At 57.6% G+C, this 18,099-nt stretch overlaps 8 protein-coding genes across 8 annotated transcripts; 3 read left to right on the forward strand and 5 right to left on the reverse strand.

The window, feature by feature from the left end:
• Window positions 1-173: 173 nt before the first annotated feature.
• E0L32_002661 (uncharacterized protein) lies at window positions 174-1,507 on the forward strand (the record flags this gene model as incomplete). The annotated part of the gene is made up of 3 exons (XM_031136875.1): window positions 174-364; window positions 427-651; window positions 733-1,507. The coding sequence occupies 3 exons, from the start codon at window positions 174-176 to the stop codon at window positions 1,505-1,507; spliced, it is 1,191 nt and encodes a 396-aa protein (XP_030999863.1).
• Window positions 1,508-1,826: 319 nt separating this feature from the next.
• Window positions 1,827-2,654, reverse strand: E0L32_002662 (uncharacterized protein; the record flags this gene model as incomplete). The annotated part of the gene is made up of 1 exon (XM_031136876.1): window positions 1,827-2,654. The coding sequence occupies one exon, from the start codon at window positions 2,652-2,654 to the stop codon at window positions 1,827-1,829; it is 828 nt and encodes a 275-aa protein (XP_030999864.1).
• Window positions 2,655-2,942: 288 nt separating this feature from the next.
• On the forward strand, window positions 2,943-3,727 carry E0L32_002663 (uncharacterized protein; the record flags this gene model as incomplete). Its single annotated transcript, XM_031136877.1, has 2 exons — window positions 2,943-3,111; window positions 3,165-3,727. The coding sequence occupies 2 exons, from the start codon at window positions 2,943-2,945 to the stop codon at window positions 3,725-3,727; spliced, it is 732 nt and encodes a 243-aa protein (XP_030999865.1).
• A 124-nt stretch (window positions 3,728-3,851) lies between these two features.
• On the reverse strand, window positions 3,852-5,047 carry E0L32_002664 (uncharacterized protein; the record flags this gene model as incomplete). Its single annotated transcript, XM_031136878.1, has 4 exons — window positions 3,852-3,957; window positions 4,137-4,621; window positions 4,696-4,817; window positions 4,990-5,047. The coding sequence occupies 4 exons, from the start codon at window positions 5,045-5,047 to the stop codon at window positions 3,852-3,854; spliced, it is 771 nt and encodes a 256-aa protein (XP_030999866.1).
• Window positions 5,048-6,367: 1,320 nt separating this feature from the next.
• Window positions 6,368-8,083, forward strand: E0L32_002665 (uncharacterized protein; the record flags this gene model as incomplete). The annotated part of the gene is made up of 2 exons (XM_031136879.1): window positions 6,368-6,819; window positions 7,027-8,083. The coding sequence occupies 2 exons, from the start codon at window positions 6,368-6,370 to the stop codon at window positions 8,081-8,083; spliced, it is 1,509 nt and encodes a 502-aa protein (XP_030999867.1).
• Window positions 8,084-8,838: 755 nt separating this feature from the next.
• E0L32_002666 (uncharacterized protein) lies at window positions 8,839-10,681 on the reverse strand (the record flags this gene model as incomplete). Its single annotated transcript, XM_031136880.1, has 2 exons — window positions 8,839-10,407; window positions 10,490-10,681. The coding sequence occupies 2 exons, from the start codon at window positions 10,679-10,681 to the stop codon at window positions 8,839-8,841; spliced, it is 1,761 nt and encodes a 586-aa protein (XP_030999868.1).
• A 790-nt stretch (window positions 10,682-11,471) lies between these two features.
• Window positions 11,472-12,482, reverse strand: E0L32_002667 (uncharacterized protein; the record flags this gene model as incomplete). The annotated part of the gene is made up of 1 exon (XM_031136881.1): window positions 11,472-12,482. One exon carries the CDS (start codon window positions 12,480-12,482, stop codon window positions 11,472-11,474), a length of 1,011 nt encoding a protein of 336 aa, XP_030999869.1.
• Window positions 12,483-14,984: 2,502 nt separating this feature from the next.
• On the reverse strand, window positions 14,985-15,573 carry E0L32_002668 (uncharacterized protein; the record flags this gene model as incomplete). Its single annotated transcript, XM_031136882.1, has 3 exons — window positions 14,985-14,996; window positions 15,043-15,166; window positions 15,218-15,573. The coding sequence occupies 3 exons, from the start codon at window positions 15,571-15,573 to the stop codon at window positions 14,985-14,987; spliced, it is 492 nt and encodes a 163-aa protein (XP_030999870.1).
• Window positions 15,574-18,099: the final 2,526 nt, after the last annotated feature.

The following is an 18,099-nucleotide window of genomic DNA, read 5'->3' on the forward strand; positions in this document are numbered from 1 at the left end:
TTGGGATTTATACCTTTATAAGCCCCCCTCCCCCCCTCCAGCCCTACGGCCCAGTCCAAGGCCACTTCCGCTTCGACAAGGAAGATACCACTGCTAGCTGGACACCAGAGGAATTAAAGTGTTGGGCTGGAACGGACCTGAGTCGACGATTCATATCAGTGAAACCAACCAGGATGGGATATCACCAGAACCAAGCGCAGTTCGACCGTGCCAAATGGCGGAAGCGGTTCTTGTTGCCGTGCTGGGCCATACAGATCTGCCTGTTGATGGCACTCATAGGCATCTTCTCGTACCGGATATCAGAGACGGTTGCGCACTACGAGGAGAATGACAAGAAGGGCAACTTGCCCGTCGTGGAGATGGTGTAAGTGGCCTCCTTGTATCATGCACAACCGAGAGGCGCGTTGGCTGATCACAGAGAACTAGTTGGGAATGCACCAACATCGGCCTCTCGCTCTTGTCGCTACTCCTCAACACCATGGAGGTGGCCAAGATGGTCTCCGAGACCCTGACGCCGTTCTTCATGCTCTTCACCCACACCATCAAGCTCACCAGCGCCGCCGCCATCCTCGCGCTCGACGTTGTTCAGTTCCTCGCCCGCGGCAGAGACATCTGGTCGACCACTGGTCTGGCAATCGACATTGGCTTCATGTAGGATAAAGCCCCCTAGCCCCAAGTCCTGCGAGAGAGTCAAGAAAGCACTAACCCGGGCTTTGTTTTGGCTCTGTACAGCGTTGCCACCCTCATCCCCACTATCTACGCCTTCATCACCTTCCGCCGCCTCTCCCGCTACGACGACTACCACCACCCCGTCAACGTCAAGGCCTACGGCTTCAGCAACGACGAGCACGTCGAGCTCGGGCACGCCGTCGACATCCGCGCGGGCGGCCCGTACGACCGGCACCTCTCGACCGAGTACCACTCGCCGCAGTCGCGCAGCCGCTCCGCCTCGGCCGCCTCGTCGGTGCCGACGCTCAGCTCGCTGCGCCGCAAGTCGACGGGGGGCCCGACCGTGACCGTCGACTACGTGGCGGCCCCGATGGCGGCGCGGCGCGAGAGCTACGACCACAAGCGCGACACGCAGTTCGAGGAGTACGTCTCGCGCCGGGCGTCGGTGCACCTCAAGGAGGACATTGACCGGGCCGTCGGCGCCGAGTTCGGCTGGGGCGGCGGCGCAGCCTCGTTGTCCTCGGCGCGCAACAGCCTCGACCGGTCCGACAGCGTCGTCGTGGGCGGCGGCGTCGTGGCGAGCGGGCGCCCGCGCGACTCGGTCGGCCGCACGCGCAGCTGGGCCAGCGAGCAGGGGCTCGTGGCCGTGCCCGAGGAGGAGTTCGACGACAACAACCCGCTGCTGGACCAGAACCGGCGCCCGTCGAGCGAGGACGAGAGGGTGCCGCACCCACGGCGTCTCGACAACGGGTCCAACGGCCAGGACATGAGCAGGGCGGTCAGCCCGCCGTCGGCCGAGGTGGAGCTTGAGAACAGGAAGAGGAGGAGGGATCAATGAGTAGATGCGAAGAGAGAAGAGGGAGGGAAAGAAGAAAAAAACAACCGGCGAAGTGGCGTTTGCATTCTCGTTCTTATGTTTCTTGTTGATACCCATTCTTGGTGTTGTTTATATACAGCATAACTTGGTCGGTTCAAAGGGTTCGCGGGAATTTGGTTTTGAAGATCATTCGCTACCAGGGACGCCCCTACTGGTAAACATGTCTCGTTATGAGCAAGTGTATCCGTTCCTCAGGGGACCGGAAGGGCGTGGCGTCAATACACAATGTCAATTCCTAAAAAGAAACTGCCATAAAAGCCAAGTAACAGGCACTCGCGTGCTACCTCTTCTTCCAGCGCACCCGGCCAACCCACGCCGCGAACCTGCGGATCTCGTCCTGCTCCAGCAGCAGCTCGACCGTGTAGTACCGGCGCGCGAGGTCCTCGTGGCCCGCGAACCGGTGCACGGCGGCGTGGCACGCGCCGCAGAGCCACGCCACGCTCTGCAGCTCGTCGGCGCGCCTCCACCGCCTGCGGACGGCCTTGTCGTGCACGAGCCGCGGGACCAGGTGGTGGTACGTCAGGGCGACCCAGTCCCGGCCGCAGATCTCGCACGCGTCGGCCCGGCCGGCCGCCGACCGGGGCGCGGGAGGCGCGGCGCTGGCGCGGGCTACGTACGCCGACAGGGCCGAGGCCAGGAGCTCGTCGACGCCCCGCGTGGCCTCGTCGGCCAGGCCGTAGGTGCGCAGCGAGTCGGCGACGGACGGGTCCAGCGCGGCGGGCAGGATGGCCTCGGCGACCCGCGCGCCGGTGAGAGTGGCCGGGTCGTAGCGGGTCTGCAGCGCGTCGGCGTTGTCGGCCCAGGCCTGGTGCGTGAGGTCCTGCAGGTCCGCGGGCAGGTCGTCAAAGGCCTCGGAGGCGACGTAGTCGATGAAATCGGCCAGGTCCGCGGCGTCGTCATCATCCGCGGGACCTGCCTCCGGCGCGGCCGGCGGGGGGAGCCCGCCGATGGCCGCTACGGGCGCCCTTGACCTTTTCGAGCCGCGCCTATGCGGTTTCTTCTTCTTCTGAGGCGAAGACAGTTGTTCTATCAAGATCTCCGAAAACGCCTCGCGGAACTTTTCGTAATTCTCGGCCCTGACTCCATCCCGGGGGCCCTCTCGGCCCATGATGCGAACGTACCCTCAAGTCGGCATAAGGTTCTAGGACGATTCTTGGCCCGTGCCTTGTTGTCCTGGGAATGGTTGATCGCAGCAGAAAAGAGGGTCGTTTGTGTCGTGTTTCTCCTGTTAGGATCGATGACGCCGATGGCCGGGCTCGATATCTGGGGAAGTGGGTTTCATCATCCCGAGGTTACCTCCGGCCCCGCACCGTTCACTGTACACTAGAAATCTCATGTCTAGTAACCTCTCACATCCTGGATGACTGTTAGACCAAACCCGATACATAGCGGCAAAATGGCTTCAGGCAAGACTGTGATTGCTTTTGACTTGTACGGAACCCTGCTCTCGACCGACTCGATCGCCAAAGAGCTGGCCACACACCTCGGCCACGACAAGGCCCAAGAGGTCGCCTCACTATGGCGAAGATACCAGTTGGAGTATACATGGAGGCTTAACAGCATGGGTATGTGACGACTTGTCCGCGGCCCACGGCAAAGACCGCTAATAGTCCATCAGGAATATATCGCTCTTTCAGTGAGTGCACGAGGGGCGCGCTGCAACATGCTGTCACCGAGCTGGGGTTGACTCTCTCGTCCACCGACGAATCGGATCTGATGAGAGCCTATAACTCACTGCATACCTTTCCGGAGGTGGCCGGAGCGCTCGAGAGAGCCGCAGAGAACGACATGGTCGATGTCTACATCTTCTCAAATGGAACTGATGACATGATCCGGGCATCGGTCACGACTTCACCTGATCTCAAGCCCCACGCAGGTCTGTTCAAGGACATGATCTCGGTGGAGGAAGTCCAGGTGTTCAAACCGACGCGAAACTCATACACTCATCTTCAGAAAAGAGTGGGCAAGGAGGAGGGGGCAGACGACCTGTGGCTGGTCAGCGCAAACCCCTTTGATGTTATCGGAGCCAAAGCGGCAGGGCTACGAGTGGCCTGGATCGACCGCGCCGGGAAGGGCTGGGCCGACAGGCTTGGCGATGTGATTGGGGGCTTGAAGCCTGACATCATAGCAAATGGAGTGGACAAGGCAGTCTTGGAGATCATGGATGCATCGAGGAAGTAGTAACTGAGAGGGGGGGGGGGGGGGGGGTATATTGATCCAAGTACTTGTGATAGTTTCAAACAAACAGCAGGGCCATCAAGAACATCGCATTTTAGAAAATTGCAGCGCCAGAGATCAAACCCATTTACTGGAGGCTCTGCACCAGCTTGACGAGTTTCTCCGAGAGAAGGTCGACGTCGTTGGGGAATCTGGCAGTGATGTAGTTGTAGTTTGGGTCTTCGACAACGAAACTGACCATGATACACATCAGTCAAAACGACACCCTGAATGTGATGTGGTATGGCTCGCAGCGAAGAACCATGCGTGGGGTCCACGCCGAAGGAGTAAGGTATTTGTACTCACGGTCGCATTCCCAGGCTGTTTTTGTACTGCTCCTTGTCGTTCCTGAGGTTCTTCCTCACCTACATACCCCCGCACATGCTTGTTATCCCTTGCTCGCTCGCTCGGGCCGGGGCTCGATGGAGGGGCGAGACTTACGCTCATTTCGACATCTTCGCTTCCCTGCCCGTACGTCTTGTAGTAGTCTCCCAGAAATGCTCTCGTGCCCCAAAAGGCGACCTGCTCGAACCTGGCGGGGAGCGAGGTGGTGGTGCAGTCATAGATGACACTCTTGCCATCGTCACCCTTGGACTCCGACAGGACCATGACACCATGGCAGACAGCACCGACGACTTTCTTCCCAGGCTTCTTGGTCTGGGGGAAGTACGAGGCGAACAGCTTATGGACGGTGTCAGAGTCGATGAGCTGGCGGACAGACTTCTCGTGGCCTCCTGGAAGGAAGCACATGTCAAACTGGTCCAGCGAGAAGCCTTGGGCAGACCAGGCCAAGGGGTTCTTGCACTCTTCCGAGGCTACCATCTTGCGGTACATTCCTACGGCCTCTTGCTTGGCACCCTGCGATGCGGGACGGACGGGGCCGTGGTTAGACAAGTGGCAGCTCATGCGACAATCCGAGGGTCTCTCCATACCAGCAGCTTCTGGATAACGCCCTCGCACATGCGCCTGTCGCACTCTGGGGCCTTGCCATTCTCTGTAGCAAAGCGGACATCAAAGCCGGCCTCCTTGAAGGCCGTGTATGGAACGGCGGTTTCTAGGCCGAGATGCAGCAATTAGCAAGGGCTCCGTATCTCGTCTCTGCGTCCCGAAACAGTGGAATGGGGAAACGGGCTCCGCAAGCAGGGCTGGAGTGGCGCCTAGTCGGGTCCGTCGCGTAGGACTTGCGCCCGATTGAGCTGTCGTTGCTCCGACGCAGTGCTACTCACCTGTAGGATCATGGCCATAGTCGGCCATCAATATGAGGACCTTGGGCGAAGTGGCCATGGCGGACGCTCTGCAACCGGGGATTGGTGATAGTACTGAAGCAGGCTTTACAGGGTTGGTAGAACGATAGATTGATGACCTGGAATGGCGATTGCACATACGGCCAAATCAAATCCCCATTCTCTTGCACCCCGGGCAGCTCCATGCGGGCTCTGGTGGGGGTCTCTCTGCCTGAGTGATAGCATCGATGCTACTCTTCTCTCTCTCTACTCTGTCTCCATCTTTCTCTGCTTCTATTCCGTACTTAAACTGCAGGCATTTCGTCCATCTTCTTCGTACGACTACTCTTTTCTCGTCTATTGTCCCTCTGTTAGTTTCTTGCCAATGCTGGCGAGAAGATTCACATGCCAGAACGAGAGAGCAAGACGATTGGTTCCCCGAACGATCTCTACCTTGCCTCTTACAGAGGACGCTCACAAACTTTAGGAGGTAAGACATGTCTGACGATCCTGCCGCCTTCTATGATTGGTATCGCAGCGAACCCAGCATCAGGGTCTGGCGGGCAAGCCGTGTGGGAAAGGGTCAAGACCTTCAACGAATCTGACCTCTGGCCATGACTTGCTGCTGTAAGGCGGCTTGCGTGTACGCCTGTGTGGAGAGCGCTGAAAGAGTGCTGAAACGGCTCCGTCGATGATTGGAGGTTCAGCATCTGGGAGTGTGACATGCCAAGCCAGAGGCATAAGCATCGGTATCGGCCCGCCGTACAGTCAAGGGAGGAGGAGGAGCCTGACGGCAACGGTGGAGTTACCCAATTTCACCCTTCATTCCCATTCACACCCTTCCCCCCGTCCCCCGTCATCGCTCGTGGTGGTCAGCATTCTCAGCCACCGCCAGCTTCGGCCTCTTCTCTGTTGTCTTAGGTGCTCGGCATGTCCTAGGTAAGTACGTGGGAATGGCCAAGACGTCGAGCAGGGATGGGGATGGAGGGAGGAGGAAGAAGAAGAGACGGACTGGAGACATGCTCAGCCCTGTGACCCAACCACCCACACCCCCCTGTCGCCATCCCCACGGGGCGCAAACATCGCGCCTCCTTGCACATCCTTTTCGTGTGCCAAACGCAGTCTTTCCCATGTGACAGCATAAGTGCAGAGCACAAGAGGTTCATGCCTCAAGTCCAGTTGCCTTGTCTCACTTGCCCTCCTCCTCAGAGAGGTCGGTCTCTCTCTCTCTCTCTCTGATTAAAAGCCTGTCTCTGCCCGTCGTGAGCCACCATCGCACGCCTGGCCCTTTCTCCATTCTCTCTGGGCTGTCTGTGATGCCTTCACACCCATCAGCATTGGCTATTCCAACGAGCCTGTAAGCCTCAGTCAAGACCTCATCATGGCCTCGACCAAGTTCTACGGCGCCCAGCTCGGCGGCAAGACCGTCATCAACTACAGCTACACCGACTCGCCGCTGAGGCTGCTGAGGTGGGACATATTCTACTTCTTCAAGTTCGCCTGGGCATGGCTCTACATTGTCTGGCCCTTCACGCCCACCGATTCTGGCGCCCTCGATGAACTGGCCCTGACCCTGCCGAATGTGTGGGCCATGTTTGTGCACGCTGTGCTCTTCGTCCTGCAGCTGGCCTTCCTCCTCTCGATCCCCTTTGCCCTTGTTCTACCAGCGTATCTCACCGGTCTGGCCATGGCCATCTTCTTTACCTTTAACTGGCTTCTGTGCATGCTACTGAATGGTTCGGGTGTCGAATACACCTCTGATCCCAAGTACACCCCGGACGCAGAAGCCTACGCGAACGAGCAATGGGTCTTTTTGAATGGAGTGGCCGTGGGGTAAGTAGTGCCTCGGAGGAGCCTTGTTCTAGCAGCACCGTCAGCTAATAGAAGGGTGGTGGGCTGGTGGCAGTGAGCATTGGATGAAGGGCAATTTGAACCGCTTGGCTCTGACGTTCAAACGCCCCGTGCTGGGCATCCACAACCGAACGTAGGTCGCGCTGCCTTGTCACGTTGCACGGCTGTGTCTCCTCTAACCTCTGACAGGAGCGGCATCATATTCGATGTGATTGAATGTCTGATTCAGCGCAATTTCGGCTACGCCACCAACGATATCCGCGTGTGCTACAAGATAGTCAAGGAGAAGCTGTACAACCCTCAGTTCTCCAAGGTCGTCTTCATCTTGCACTCGCAGGGCGGCATCGAGGGCGGTATGGTGTGTGACTGGCTCCTCCAGGAACTGCCGCAAGACCTGCTGGCCAAGCTCGAGGTCTACACCTTCGGCTGTGCCTCGAACCACTTCAACAACCCGCATCGCCACGTCAACTGGCAGCACCAAGCACTCAGCCATCCCGTCCAGGCATCCGCGGACACTGCTGCCCCTCCAGTCCCGAGCACGACGCCCAAGAAGGGAGCCGGCCGCACGAACGGAGCCAGCAAGAACGACAGGCGGACGTCGCCGTCCCAGGCCCAGGCCAACGGGACGGACTGTCGCACGCAGGCGCTGCGGCTGCTGACCGAGACGTCGTCGCTCCACCCGACCGACACCAGCGGCCTCGCCATCGGCCACATCGAGCACTACGCGCACACCACCGACTTTGTCGCCGTGTGGGGCATCCTGCACTTTGCCACCACGGCCCGGTCCTCGCACATGCTGCCGCGCTTCAAGGGCCGGGTCTTTGCGCGCACGTCGCCCCGGGGCGGCCACCAGCTCTGCCAGCACTACCTCGACGGCATGTTCCCGCTCGAGCGGAACCCCAAGACGGGCGAGTTCCTGGGCGCCGCCGAGAAGGGCAACGAGTTCATGGAGAGCGACATCGTGCTGGGCCGGGACGGGGACGAGAGCGCCGACGTCAGGGAGGCGTATCAAGGCTCCTGGATCGGCGAAGCTCTCGCCGAGACCCCGGACGACATGGCGGCGGCCGCGGACAGCACGGTCAAGATCCACGGCGGGACCCCCGTCGCCAGTCGGAGCGGCACGAGGAGGGTCAAGGTCAAGGATCTGAGCCGGCTGTGGCTCTACCGCAACGGCAGGGTCCCGGACGAAAAGCCGCCCCTGCTGCACCAGGAACCGGACGGAGTGGTCAGGGGTGCGACTCTGTAGGGTGGAGGCTGGCACAGCGGATATTCGAAGAGCGATTTCTGCAGCCCCGAATATATCCTTACTCCCCAAGGCTGGCTTATTAGAGAGGGGGATATAGTCTAGAGCCCCAAGGGGAAGCACCATTACAGCTCCACAGAGGGCATCAAGGACGGCGAAGTGGTTCTGCACCGCGACGGGAATGAGCGCATGTGTGCTGGAAGGGCTGCTATGTGTGTTTGCCAACCCGGGACCAAGCAACGGAGAAGAGACCCAGGGGTGGAAGGTATCGTTGAGCGAGCTTGTATTATTATTACCATGCAATTGAGCGTACTGTAATCTGACTTCGCTTTCCCAGTAATGTTGTATATCCAGGACGTTGTGTGTTCCGAGTCAAGTCCCGGTCTTTGACGATATGTGAAGCTGTGGTCTGCTCTAATAGACGTCTAGCTGAGTATCTTCCCGAGCTCGTGACAGGGCTGTATAAGTTGGGACCTCTGTACAACGCCGCCTTTATAGGTTGGCAAGGTCCTCGACCGCTTATTTGATCCATCAGTCTGGCGCTCGTTGCTGATGTGAGAAAATCAAATATTCGTCCAGCCAATTCTTTTTCAAACTAGATCTGGAGGGAGGTTTGGCAGCTCTCACTCCGTCAACACTGCCGAGCATCCACGGCAACACTCGAGGCCTTATGACTTGGGGGAGAGAGAGAGAGAATGTGTGTGTGTGTTTGTCGGCCCTCACTTAATCCCCATATCCTCACTGACAAAGTTTTCTCCTCATCCTTCCTTGCTCCTCCCACCGTACCCGCTAAACGAGACCCGGCAAGGATACGACCCGACCGGGTGCGCAGCGCCGGCCTCGACCATGTACGCCCTGTCGCCGTCGACGCCCGACAGGTCCAGCGCCGCGGCCGCGGGGCGTCCCCTCTCGGCGTCGATCTCGGCGTAGCAGTCGCGCACGTCGAACTCGCGCACCACGCACGCCAGCACGGCCTTGACCTCGGTGAAGACGAGCTGCTGGCCGACGCACAGGCGCGGCCCCTGCTCGAAGGGCCGCCAGGCGCCGCGCGGCGGGTACAGCTCGTGGCCCGGCGCGACGAGCCACCGCTCCGGCAGGAAGTCGTGCGGGCGCACCCACGCCCGCGGGTTGCGGTGCGTCCCGTAGTGCGAGATGAGCACGCTGATGCCCTCGGTCGGGTACTTTTGTCCCTGCGCGTCGACAAGCTCGAGCTCCCGGCTGCCCTCGCGGATGCCCTGCGCCGGCGGGAACAGGCGCATCGTCTCCTTGATCACGGCCAGCGTGTAGGGCAGGGCGTTGAGCAGGGCCGGGTCGCGCTCTATCTGGGCGGGGACGTCGTCCCTGCCGTCGTCTCCCAACCCGGTGCCGAAGACGGCGTCGTGCTCGGCGCGGATGCGGGCCAGCACCTCCGGGTGCCGGTAGATGTTGTGGTAGCAAAAGACGATGGTGGCGGCCGACGAGTCGTAGCCGGCGAAGAAGAACATGCGCATGTTGCGCACGGCCATGGTCATGAACTCGGCGTCGAGCGCCGCGGCGCCGCGCTTACCCGGCTGCGACATGTAGTCCTCGATGGCGAGGTCCATGACGGAGCGGTACCGCTCCGCCCGGCCCGTCGCCTCGGCCGCGCGGTAGCTGCGGAAGCGCGACTCGACCTGCGCCCGGATGTGCGAGTCGAGGTCCCGGCTGTTGCGCCAGTTGCCGTACAGGTACAGCGGGCTCAGGCGCTCCATCATCTTCTGCGGCGCGTAGTTGGAGAACTTGAGCGCGAGCTGCCGGATCATGGCGTCGGCGAGCGGGTGCCGCGCGTGCTGCGTGTCGAGGCTGACGTTGAGCACGACCTCGCCGATGATGTCGATGATGAGGCTCAGCGTCATGGGCTCCATCTCGAAGCGCCCGCCCTCGCGGGCCCGATGCCGCAGGAGGTCCCGGTAGACCGAGATCTTGGACGCGATGACGGGCACCTCGTTGGCGATGTTGTTGGCGCTGAAGCCCGGCGTGAACAGGTTGTGGAGGTACTTCCAGGCCGCATCGTTGGAGTCGAACAGCGAGGGCCCGCCCGTGATGGGCAGGAACCAGGCCTTGAGGACCGCGGGTTTCCGCGCGCCCGTGATGGGATGGGTGGTGGCCTGGGTGGCCATGTCCGGGTCCGTGACGACGAGCAAGGGCTCGGTCATGGGCCACAGGTCCAGGTAGAAGGCGCCATTGTGCTTGATCGTCTTGCCCACGCCGTTGACGATGTATGTGCTGTGCGCCTTGGGCGGCAGGGCATTGACCATCTTGGCTGCGGCGATCATGTTGCCTAGGAACGGGTTCCACGCGGGCGTGGGCTGTTTTGTGTGTGTCAGCACAGCATTCAGCCTCGTTTGAACTATTCGACCCGAGGTCTGAATAGGAGGGCCAACAACAAACCTTTCCAAGCCTCTTCATCCGCCAGACGTGGCCCCTATATCTCCACCACTTGCGCCCGGCGACTTGCAGCACCAGCAGCACGCCGAGAAGCACGCCGATGTGTAGAGCTCCCAGCCGGACGCCCAGGACATCGAGTTGGCGGCCACTGTCGGCGGCAGCTCGAGCCATCTGGGCCGTGGTGTCTTCGCCCATCTTGGAGCTGTCGAGTGGGCAATATCTCACAACCCGTCCCTGATGAAGTCACGGAAACCTTTGGTGCCCAGTGCGTGTCTCAGTCTCGCTTCTGTCCTCTCGCTAGATACAGCACACCGGTCCTTGGGAGCAGCAGCAGCCTGCTCTTGATGCCATCAACTGCGCGAGAGAACTCCTGGCCGCAAATCAGCATGCTCCCTCTGGAAATTACTCCTGCTGACACTGGTCGTCCTTCCGGAGGTATATCGCACTAATCAACGTTGTTGTGGGTGGCCTCGTCTCGCGCAACTACAGTGCACCTGTAATCTCACCCTTGTACAAGGAATTGGAGTTCTAGTCCGAGCTTGTCGGACTCGAAGCATTTCTCTGCAATGGATTATCCCACTACCTGTAGCTATTACAAAGACCAGATGATATGCCTTGTACAGGGTCACCCTTATGAGCTCAATACCCCCTTGCAATGGCCCGCTGTGCACCTTTGAAAAGAACAGTACGCGCACAGGGTCATTTCATCTCTCCTTTGCATTGCCGATCTTAGAGCTTACTTGGAACGGATGACTCTAAGCATCATGAATAAACGAAATGATTGCTATATCACTCTTCTGAGTCCTTTTCACCACACTAATGACCTGTTACGGAAGTCCGGTTATGCAAAGGCCACAGTCGCTAAGCAGCAAAGGCCACCCTCTCTGCCTCTGTTACTCAACCCTCATCGCGCCCAATCCCGTCCCTACACGTAAATAATTCAGATAGAGTAGACCTGAAGGGCCAGCCAGCCAGCCAGCCACCTCTAGAAGCTGCGCAGGGCCCTCCCCCTGTTCTCCAGCGCCGCCTTCACCACCGTGATGCCCCACGCGCTCTCGAACCCGTGCGGCACGCCGGGGTACAGGTGGAACTCGACCTCGACGTTCTCCCGGGCCAGCCGCGCCGCGTACTCGACGCACTCGTCCCGGAACAGGTCCAGCCCGCCGACGTCGATGTACGTCGGCGGCAGGCCCGCGAGGCTGGCCGCCCGCGCGGGCGCCGCGTAGGCGCTGACGTCGGCCTCGGGCTTCCCGCGCCTGCCCGCGCCGACGTAGGCGTCCCACGCCATGGCGTTCTCCTCGGCCTTCCACGTCAGGAACGGGAGCGCGGGCCAGTCGGCCGGGTAGCGGGTCGTCGTGCGGTCGTCGAGCATCGGGTAGACGAGGATCTGCTTGGCCAGCGGCGGGTCCAGCCCCGCGTCGCGCGCCATGAGCGCCGCCCCGGCCGCGATGTTGCCGCCGGCGCTGTCGCCAAACACGGCGATGCGGGCCGGGTCGACGTTGAACTCGGCCGCGCGCCGCGACAGCCACTGCAGCGCCGCGAAGCAGTCCTCGACACCCGCGGGGCCCGGGTGCTCGGGCGCGAGCCGGTAGTCCACGGCCCAGTACTGCACGCCCGCCTGGGCGACGTAGCGCGCGATCTGGGGCGCAAAGATCTCGACCGACCCGCTGACGAGGCCACCGCCGTGGGTCATGACCACCGCCGGCAGGGGCTCCGCGCTGGCCGCCTGCTCGGCCGTGGCGAAGCGGACAAAGTCGAACCTGGTCCCGTCGAGGCTCTCGACCTCGAATTTGGTCTCCTGCACGTCTGGCGGGTACGGCAATGCTCGGAAGAGCGCTGCCAGGATCGGATCGCTCCTCGCCCGGATTTCAAGGACGCTCCGGGATGGCGGAGGCGGGTTTGCAGGGATCCTATGCTTCACGACGGCCCAATATTCCGGATCATAGCGCAGCTTGCAAGCCGCCGTGGTAGGAGCCGTGGTAGGAGCCGTCGCCATCGCGAATAATGCACCGCATGCAGCAGCAAGGCGAACGATCAGGCACTCGGGAAAAGCTATGCACCAGTCTGCGCCTCTCGAGACAAGAGTTGACAAAATATAAATCCCCACGAATTGCGGTATTAGTGGCAGTGTGGGGACATCAACCGGATCCGTGGGAAACAATCCCGTCGGTGATTTACATCCCACATCCACTTTCAACAGCTGCTTGGAGATCACAGTGCTTGTCGTGAGCGACAAGAACCGTGGGGCCGATGCCAGACAGTCTGGGCCCGCTAACGGTAAAATGGGACGGTCTTCCGACTGCTTGGTAACCCCGGCGGCTGATTTCCATAAAAGCCGCGATTTTAAAGCAATAAAGAGAACATCACGAAAAGCCACAAGAAGCTGAGAAGCACGTTGACTTGATGCTGCAACCCACGGTAGGGGCGATATGATTAGCAACCATAACAATCAGGACTGCAACGGGAGTGACAAGGGCTCAATGGTATCGACTGAAGTATCCTCTGCCGTAAACTCCAGGATGTTGAGATTTCAGAGGCCCTCACATGCTTTCTCGCACAGAGCACGGTCTATGTGACAGGTTTGAGCCCCAGGCGAATAACAATTGAGTACATAGTAGACACTACCAAGGTCGGCAAGCGAATTTCAGGATTCTCCTGGCCAAAATTCAAACCCTTACAAGTGCTACAGTGAACACAAGTAATATGGCGAGTCTAGCAATCGTTGGCCGACGTCCATGAACGGCATTCGCACTAGAAAACCCCGCAGACATGTATCGTTTACCTGGGAGTTCCATGCCCAAGCAATCCTCCAAGCCCTGTATTGCCTTTGTGGCCCCAACCCCCCTCTCATTGTAGCTCTCCGGAACCTGACACCACAGGTAGCATCCCTCGACCTGATAGACCTCACTAGGCCAGCAACAGGTCTCCATGGGTCCGCGAGTGGAGTTGGATCCTACTTTCTTGGGCATGACGACTATGCTGATATCACCGGGAAGGGAGGCTCTGTCGAGGTCCATCGCAGTGCTCGGCGGGCATTTGTGGCTGTGCGTTCCGTTCCCCATATCGAATGTAGGAGAGTGATCAAGCCGTATACAAGTGCCGAAAATAGAGTCTCGGTGGGCAGGCTTGCGTTGAGTGGAAATGTACTCCCCCGAGGGTGGTCGAATGGTATGAAGCTTCTTCAATGGAGGTAAGTTGGAAGATGAAAGTGAAAATAAGTGACGTGGATACACTGCCAATCAAGAGTGGTGTCCTCGACGTCTCTTTCTAAGTCACCAACCTTTATGCCAGCCGAGAGGAGATTGTCCGGTGACAGAAAATGCTTCTCAAAACCCGCGCAATCGAGCGTGATCTCTGGTCCTAGGGGGTTGCGAAATAGAACCAGAGATTCTGAAACATAGCTCCGATACATATCAACAACCCTTATTGTTCTTCACTACAGTTTGTGAAACATCTATACCAAAGACTAAATCTCTTTGGAAACTAATCAGCTGTTTGCCAGCCAAATTTGGAATGTCTGGTGACGTAAAAGTCTTCTCAAAACCTACACAACCAAGTGTAACCTCTGGTCTATCACAGCCAGGATGAGATTGTATGGTGACATGAAAGACTTCTCAAAATCTATACAACCGAGTGCAATCTCTGGTTCAAGCTAATTAAGATGAGGTCGTCCGGCGACATAAAGGTCTTCTCAAAACTCGCGCAATCGAGCGCGATTTCTGGTCCTACAACATTGCGAGAGCTAGCCCCAATATGTCAGCAACCCCAACCTCTCGTCGTTCCGTTTGCGAGATACATTACCTCTCAAACAATAGGTCCATGTTGGATGTAGAAAGAGCTTAGTGTTTGGTCATCATATAAAGATTGTGAAGCGGTATTCTATTCGGCTTGAACGCCATAAGATCGCTACATCTGGTATCCCTTTGACGGCCGCAACTGCAGTCACATGCAATTCTTGCCCTTTTAAGTAACCAGATTCCCTGATCTATCCCTGTCTCTGCTACTCTGATTAGCCGAAGATCACCGGTATCCACGTGACTGCAGTTGCGGCCGTCAAAGGGATACAAGATGAGCAGATATCGGATCGTGTTAAAACCTCAACCATAATTATATATAGTATATAGAGCAACAGAAACATGTATTCAAGGGGTTATAACTCGACATATAGCTGATCTTGAAATACTGTATAATTCAGTCAATCCCATTGGGGCCTGAACCCTTTTCATCATTCTTCTTGATCAACATCTCCTTGATCCTTCAATAAGTCCTATACCACCTTTTTCTTTCTGTCTTAATTCCATGCTCGTCTACCAACCCCACCAGCCTGAGTAAGGACATCCACTACAATGCCGCTCCATCTACTTGCCAGCATTAGCTTCGCGATAGGCCAAACAGCGCTGTTTCTCTAGTCTCCCACTCTTCAAGACATATGTGTAGACTTGAAGTCTTATAAGCCAACTTCAGTCTTTATCATTGAAGCTTAGAACCTCCACCGCTCTCAATTGCATGGCTATTCATGCTCATCAGAGCTGAAAACTGGACAATCTGAGGCTTACCCTCTGTCCTTCGTGGTAGACGAGTTCGAGTTCGGGTTCGACAACCTGACCGTCAGCAATGAGACACATTCCGTAGATGGGGACGAATCGGTTGATTGCGGCCGAATCGTCAGCGACAACGAGGCTATAATATCCTGCACGATATCACTTCCAGCGACTGACCTTCACCTCCAACCCGTCACCGTTGCGAAGCGTCAAAGTTGCTTTCCTCGGGGAGACCTCGACCCGCAGAATATCCATCTCGCTCTTGAGTACACCCAGTTCAACATATCCGATTCTTTGGGCAATTCTACATCTCACGGAGAACGTTGTATCGTCAGACGAGGTGGAAGAGGGGGGATCTTCGATGCGAACGGGCACCGCGAGCACGCGCTTGAACAGAGTCATGACCACTCTGCTTCGACGAGTGGCGGTTTCGAAATGGAAGAAACGCACACGACCGGCAATGATTATAGCTGTGATGGCAAGCCTGGAGATACTATGATGTCGCCAAACAAGAATAACGTGGGGTGGCGCTTCTATCGTGTGCATGATTATAGGTACGTCCGAACAATTGGTTTTCAGTACATTGACTATAATGAGCCTTGTTGGCGATCCCTCCACCGCAAACTTTACGGAAACCAGCGATAGTGAACACTCGGATGGCGATTAGTATGGGCCCCTTTCTCTTCAGCCATTCTCTGCAGATATCAACTTCTCTCATAGGAGAGCAAAAGATGTGGTGATACCTGTTAGCTTCAATCCTGATCGGTAAATGCCAACAGGAGTAAGGTTTCATTTCGATGTGGCCTCAAGCAACGCAAGTCCCAGCTTATCACCGAGTTATCAGTTGCGCAAAATGGACCCGACCACACCATTGTAGCTGCACCATACGGATTAAGGCGGGGTGGCAACGATCTGTGATGGACACATTTACCGAGGAGACGGAAGGATCGGGGGTCCAGGTACTAGGAGTCGTTCGATGGGCAGAGGAATCATTCTGGAAGCTCGCATCGCGGCCCCCGCCAGATCAGAGTTGTCAAGGACGCGAAGGGGGGCAGCTGAAAAGCCTGGAGACATGTCTAGTAAGCAGCCCCTTGGCAAACTCTGAGGAGGTCGAAGGGTGGGGTTCTCGATCTCAACACCATCCACCGATTCCCACAGCTGTCGTGAATAAGAACCCAAGCCCCACCGCAGTACACAATCGCGGCCTTGCGAGCATTGCGGTCTGGAGGAGGGCCTGCTTCGTTGCGGTGTACCTAGCATTGCAGAGATTCGGTCCGGCCTGCGTAAGGGGAGTAGCGTCCTGCACCTTGAGGAGAATCGTGCGAGTCCCGGCAAGTTCACAAGACCAGGTACCTAGATGGAGGAAGCCAAGGATGGTACTATCCGTAACCTACCTGACTCTGGTCTGGAAGCTCTTGGTACGGTAGCCGAGTTGCTCTGGGGATGGTTCCACCAGCGGAGGTTGTCCCTGCCCAAAGGCTGGGCCAGCACGGACAGAGAAGCGTCCTGGACGGACCAAACCAAAGGCCAACTAGTTCGAATGCCTTAGGGCTGACGGAATGCCGGCTTGGGGCCAGGGCAAAGGAGGTTTCCGAGGTATCCAGAAGTTCGGATCCGAGAGAGCAGAACTATTGAGTTCATAATAGAACAAACTAAGGAGCGTACTAGCTATGGTGTTCACTATGGACGGGGTGAACAAGGGGTAACTACGGAGTAGGAGCTGCTTGCAGATCGGGAGACATACCGAGACAACAAGCCAGTGAGCGCAGCGATTACCGATGCGAAGGTTCAGTCGTTGTACACGACCCCGTCACCAGCCGTTCAGCTTGCATCCTTGGACCCTTGAATCATGGGGGGAAGGGGAGAGGTGGCTCCTGGGAATGATGCGATTGGCGAGGGAGCTTGTCGGATGGCAGCGCTCGTCTTTCCGCAGGTGAAAGACAGCGGGTCACACAGGAGCAAGTGGGCGTAGAGAATCCTCCGGGTTTAAGACATGGGAAGATTGACATGATTCAAAAAGGCAAGTCCAGTCCAATGGGAGCCAATGGAAGTGGCCACGCCCTTTTTGATTCTCGTAAACGCGCATGTTGAGACGCGGGAGGCGAGGGGAAGAAAGGCCAACCATTCGCAGCACCCACCTGGTCTCTTGATGTTTTTCTTCTCTTCCTGTCGTGGGAAATAGGATGTTCTCCCTCCTACCCGCCGTAGATTGTAGTAGTCCGAAGGCATTTTAGTCCACGACCGTGCGGACAATGAAAAGGGTTCAGGGCGGCGGGACGGGCAAATTCGAAACCCCGAATTAATTCGGAGGGTGTGAAGAGACCGCTGATGCCATGCGGTAGCGCGATTCCAGTTGAGTTTCGTCACTGTAGCGTAGGCCGCGGGACGCGGGCCTTGGTACGTGTTGGGACAACGGCGGCAGAGAGGTCCACAGATGCGACAGTCTTTGAGATCGAGAGATCTAAGAGCTAGCGAGAATGGCGGCAAACACACAAACTTACGCGTAAACAGCTGACCTCGCGATCGATGTAGCCGTGGATACCACAGAGGCGTGTTCAGTAATCAAAGAGAGAAATAAATAGCTGACTAAAAATGACATCTAAAGAGGAGAGCAAAGCAAAGGGGTTGTTAATTATTCAACCATTCAGCGATGGCTTGCGGACAATGTGCTCCGAGTGAAGATCACTGAGCCACAAGTTGTGGCGGCAGCCTAACCTGTAGCGAACCAGGGCAGGCGGACTTGGGCGCAGAATCCCATGCTGATGAAACATGGGATTTAGCATTTTATCGGTTCACTAACTAGGTACAAGCCAGCCGAGGCGAGTCGCCACAACAAATGACAGCATGCCTGGCGGCCTATTCGCTGTGCAATACCTTTTTCTGCTTGGGTGCCTGGGTGCTAGTAGGGAGCTATCAAAAGGGTTAAAATGATGAGAAATCAAGTATCATTCCTCTGGGTTTTGCACCCAGATGGCCAAAGCTTGCCGGAGCGTGGATGTCATGAGAGGTAATGTCTGCAACCAGGCCCCAATCGAGGGATGCGACAGGCTACTTTTTGCCTGTGGGCGAGCG

Source organism: Thyridium curvatum (assembly GCF_004353045.1).
Source record: "Thyridium curvatum strain D216 chromosome Unknown NODE_11_length_606192_cov_83.229133, whole genome shotgun sequence".
Taxonomy (NCBI): domain Eukaryota; kingdom Fungi; phylum Ascomycota; class Sordariomycetes; order Thyridiales; family Thyridiaceae; genus Thyridium; species Thyridium curvatum.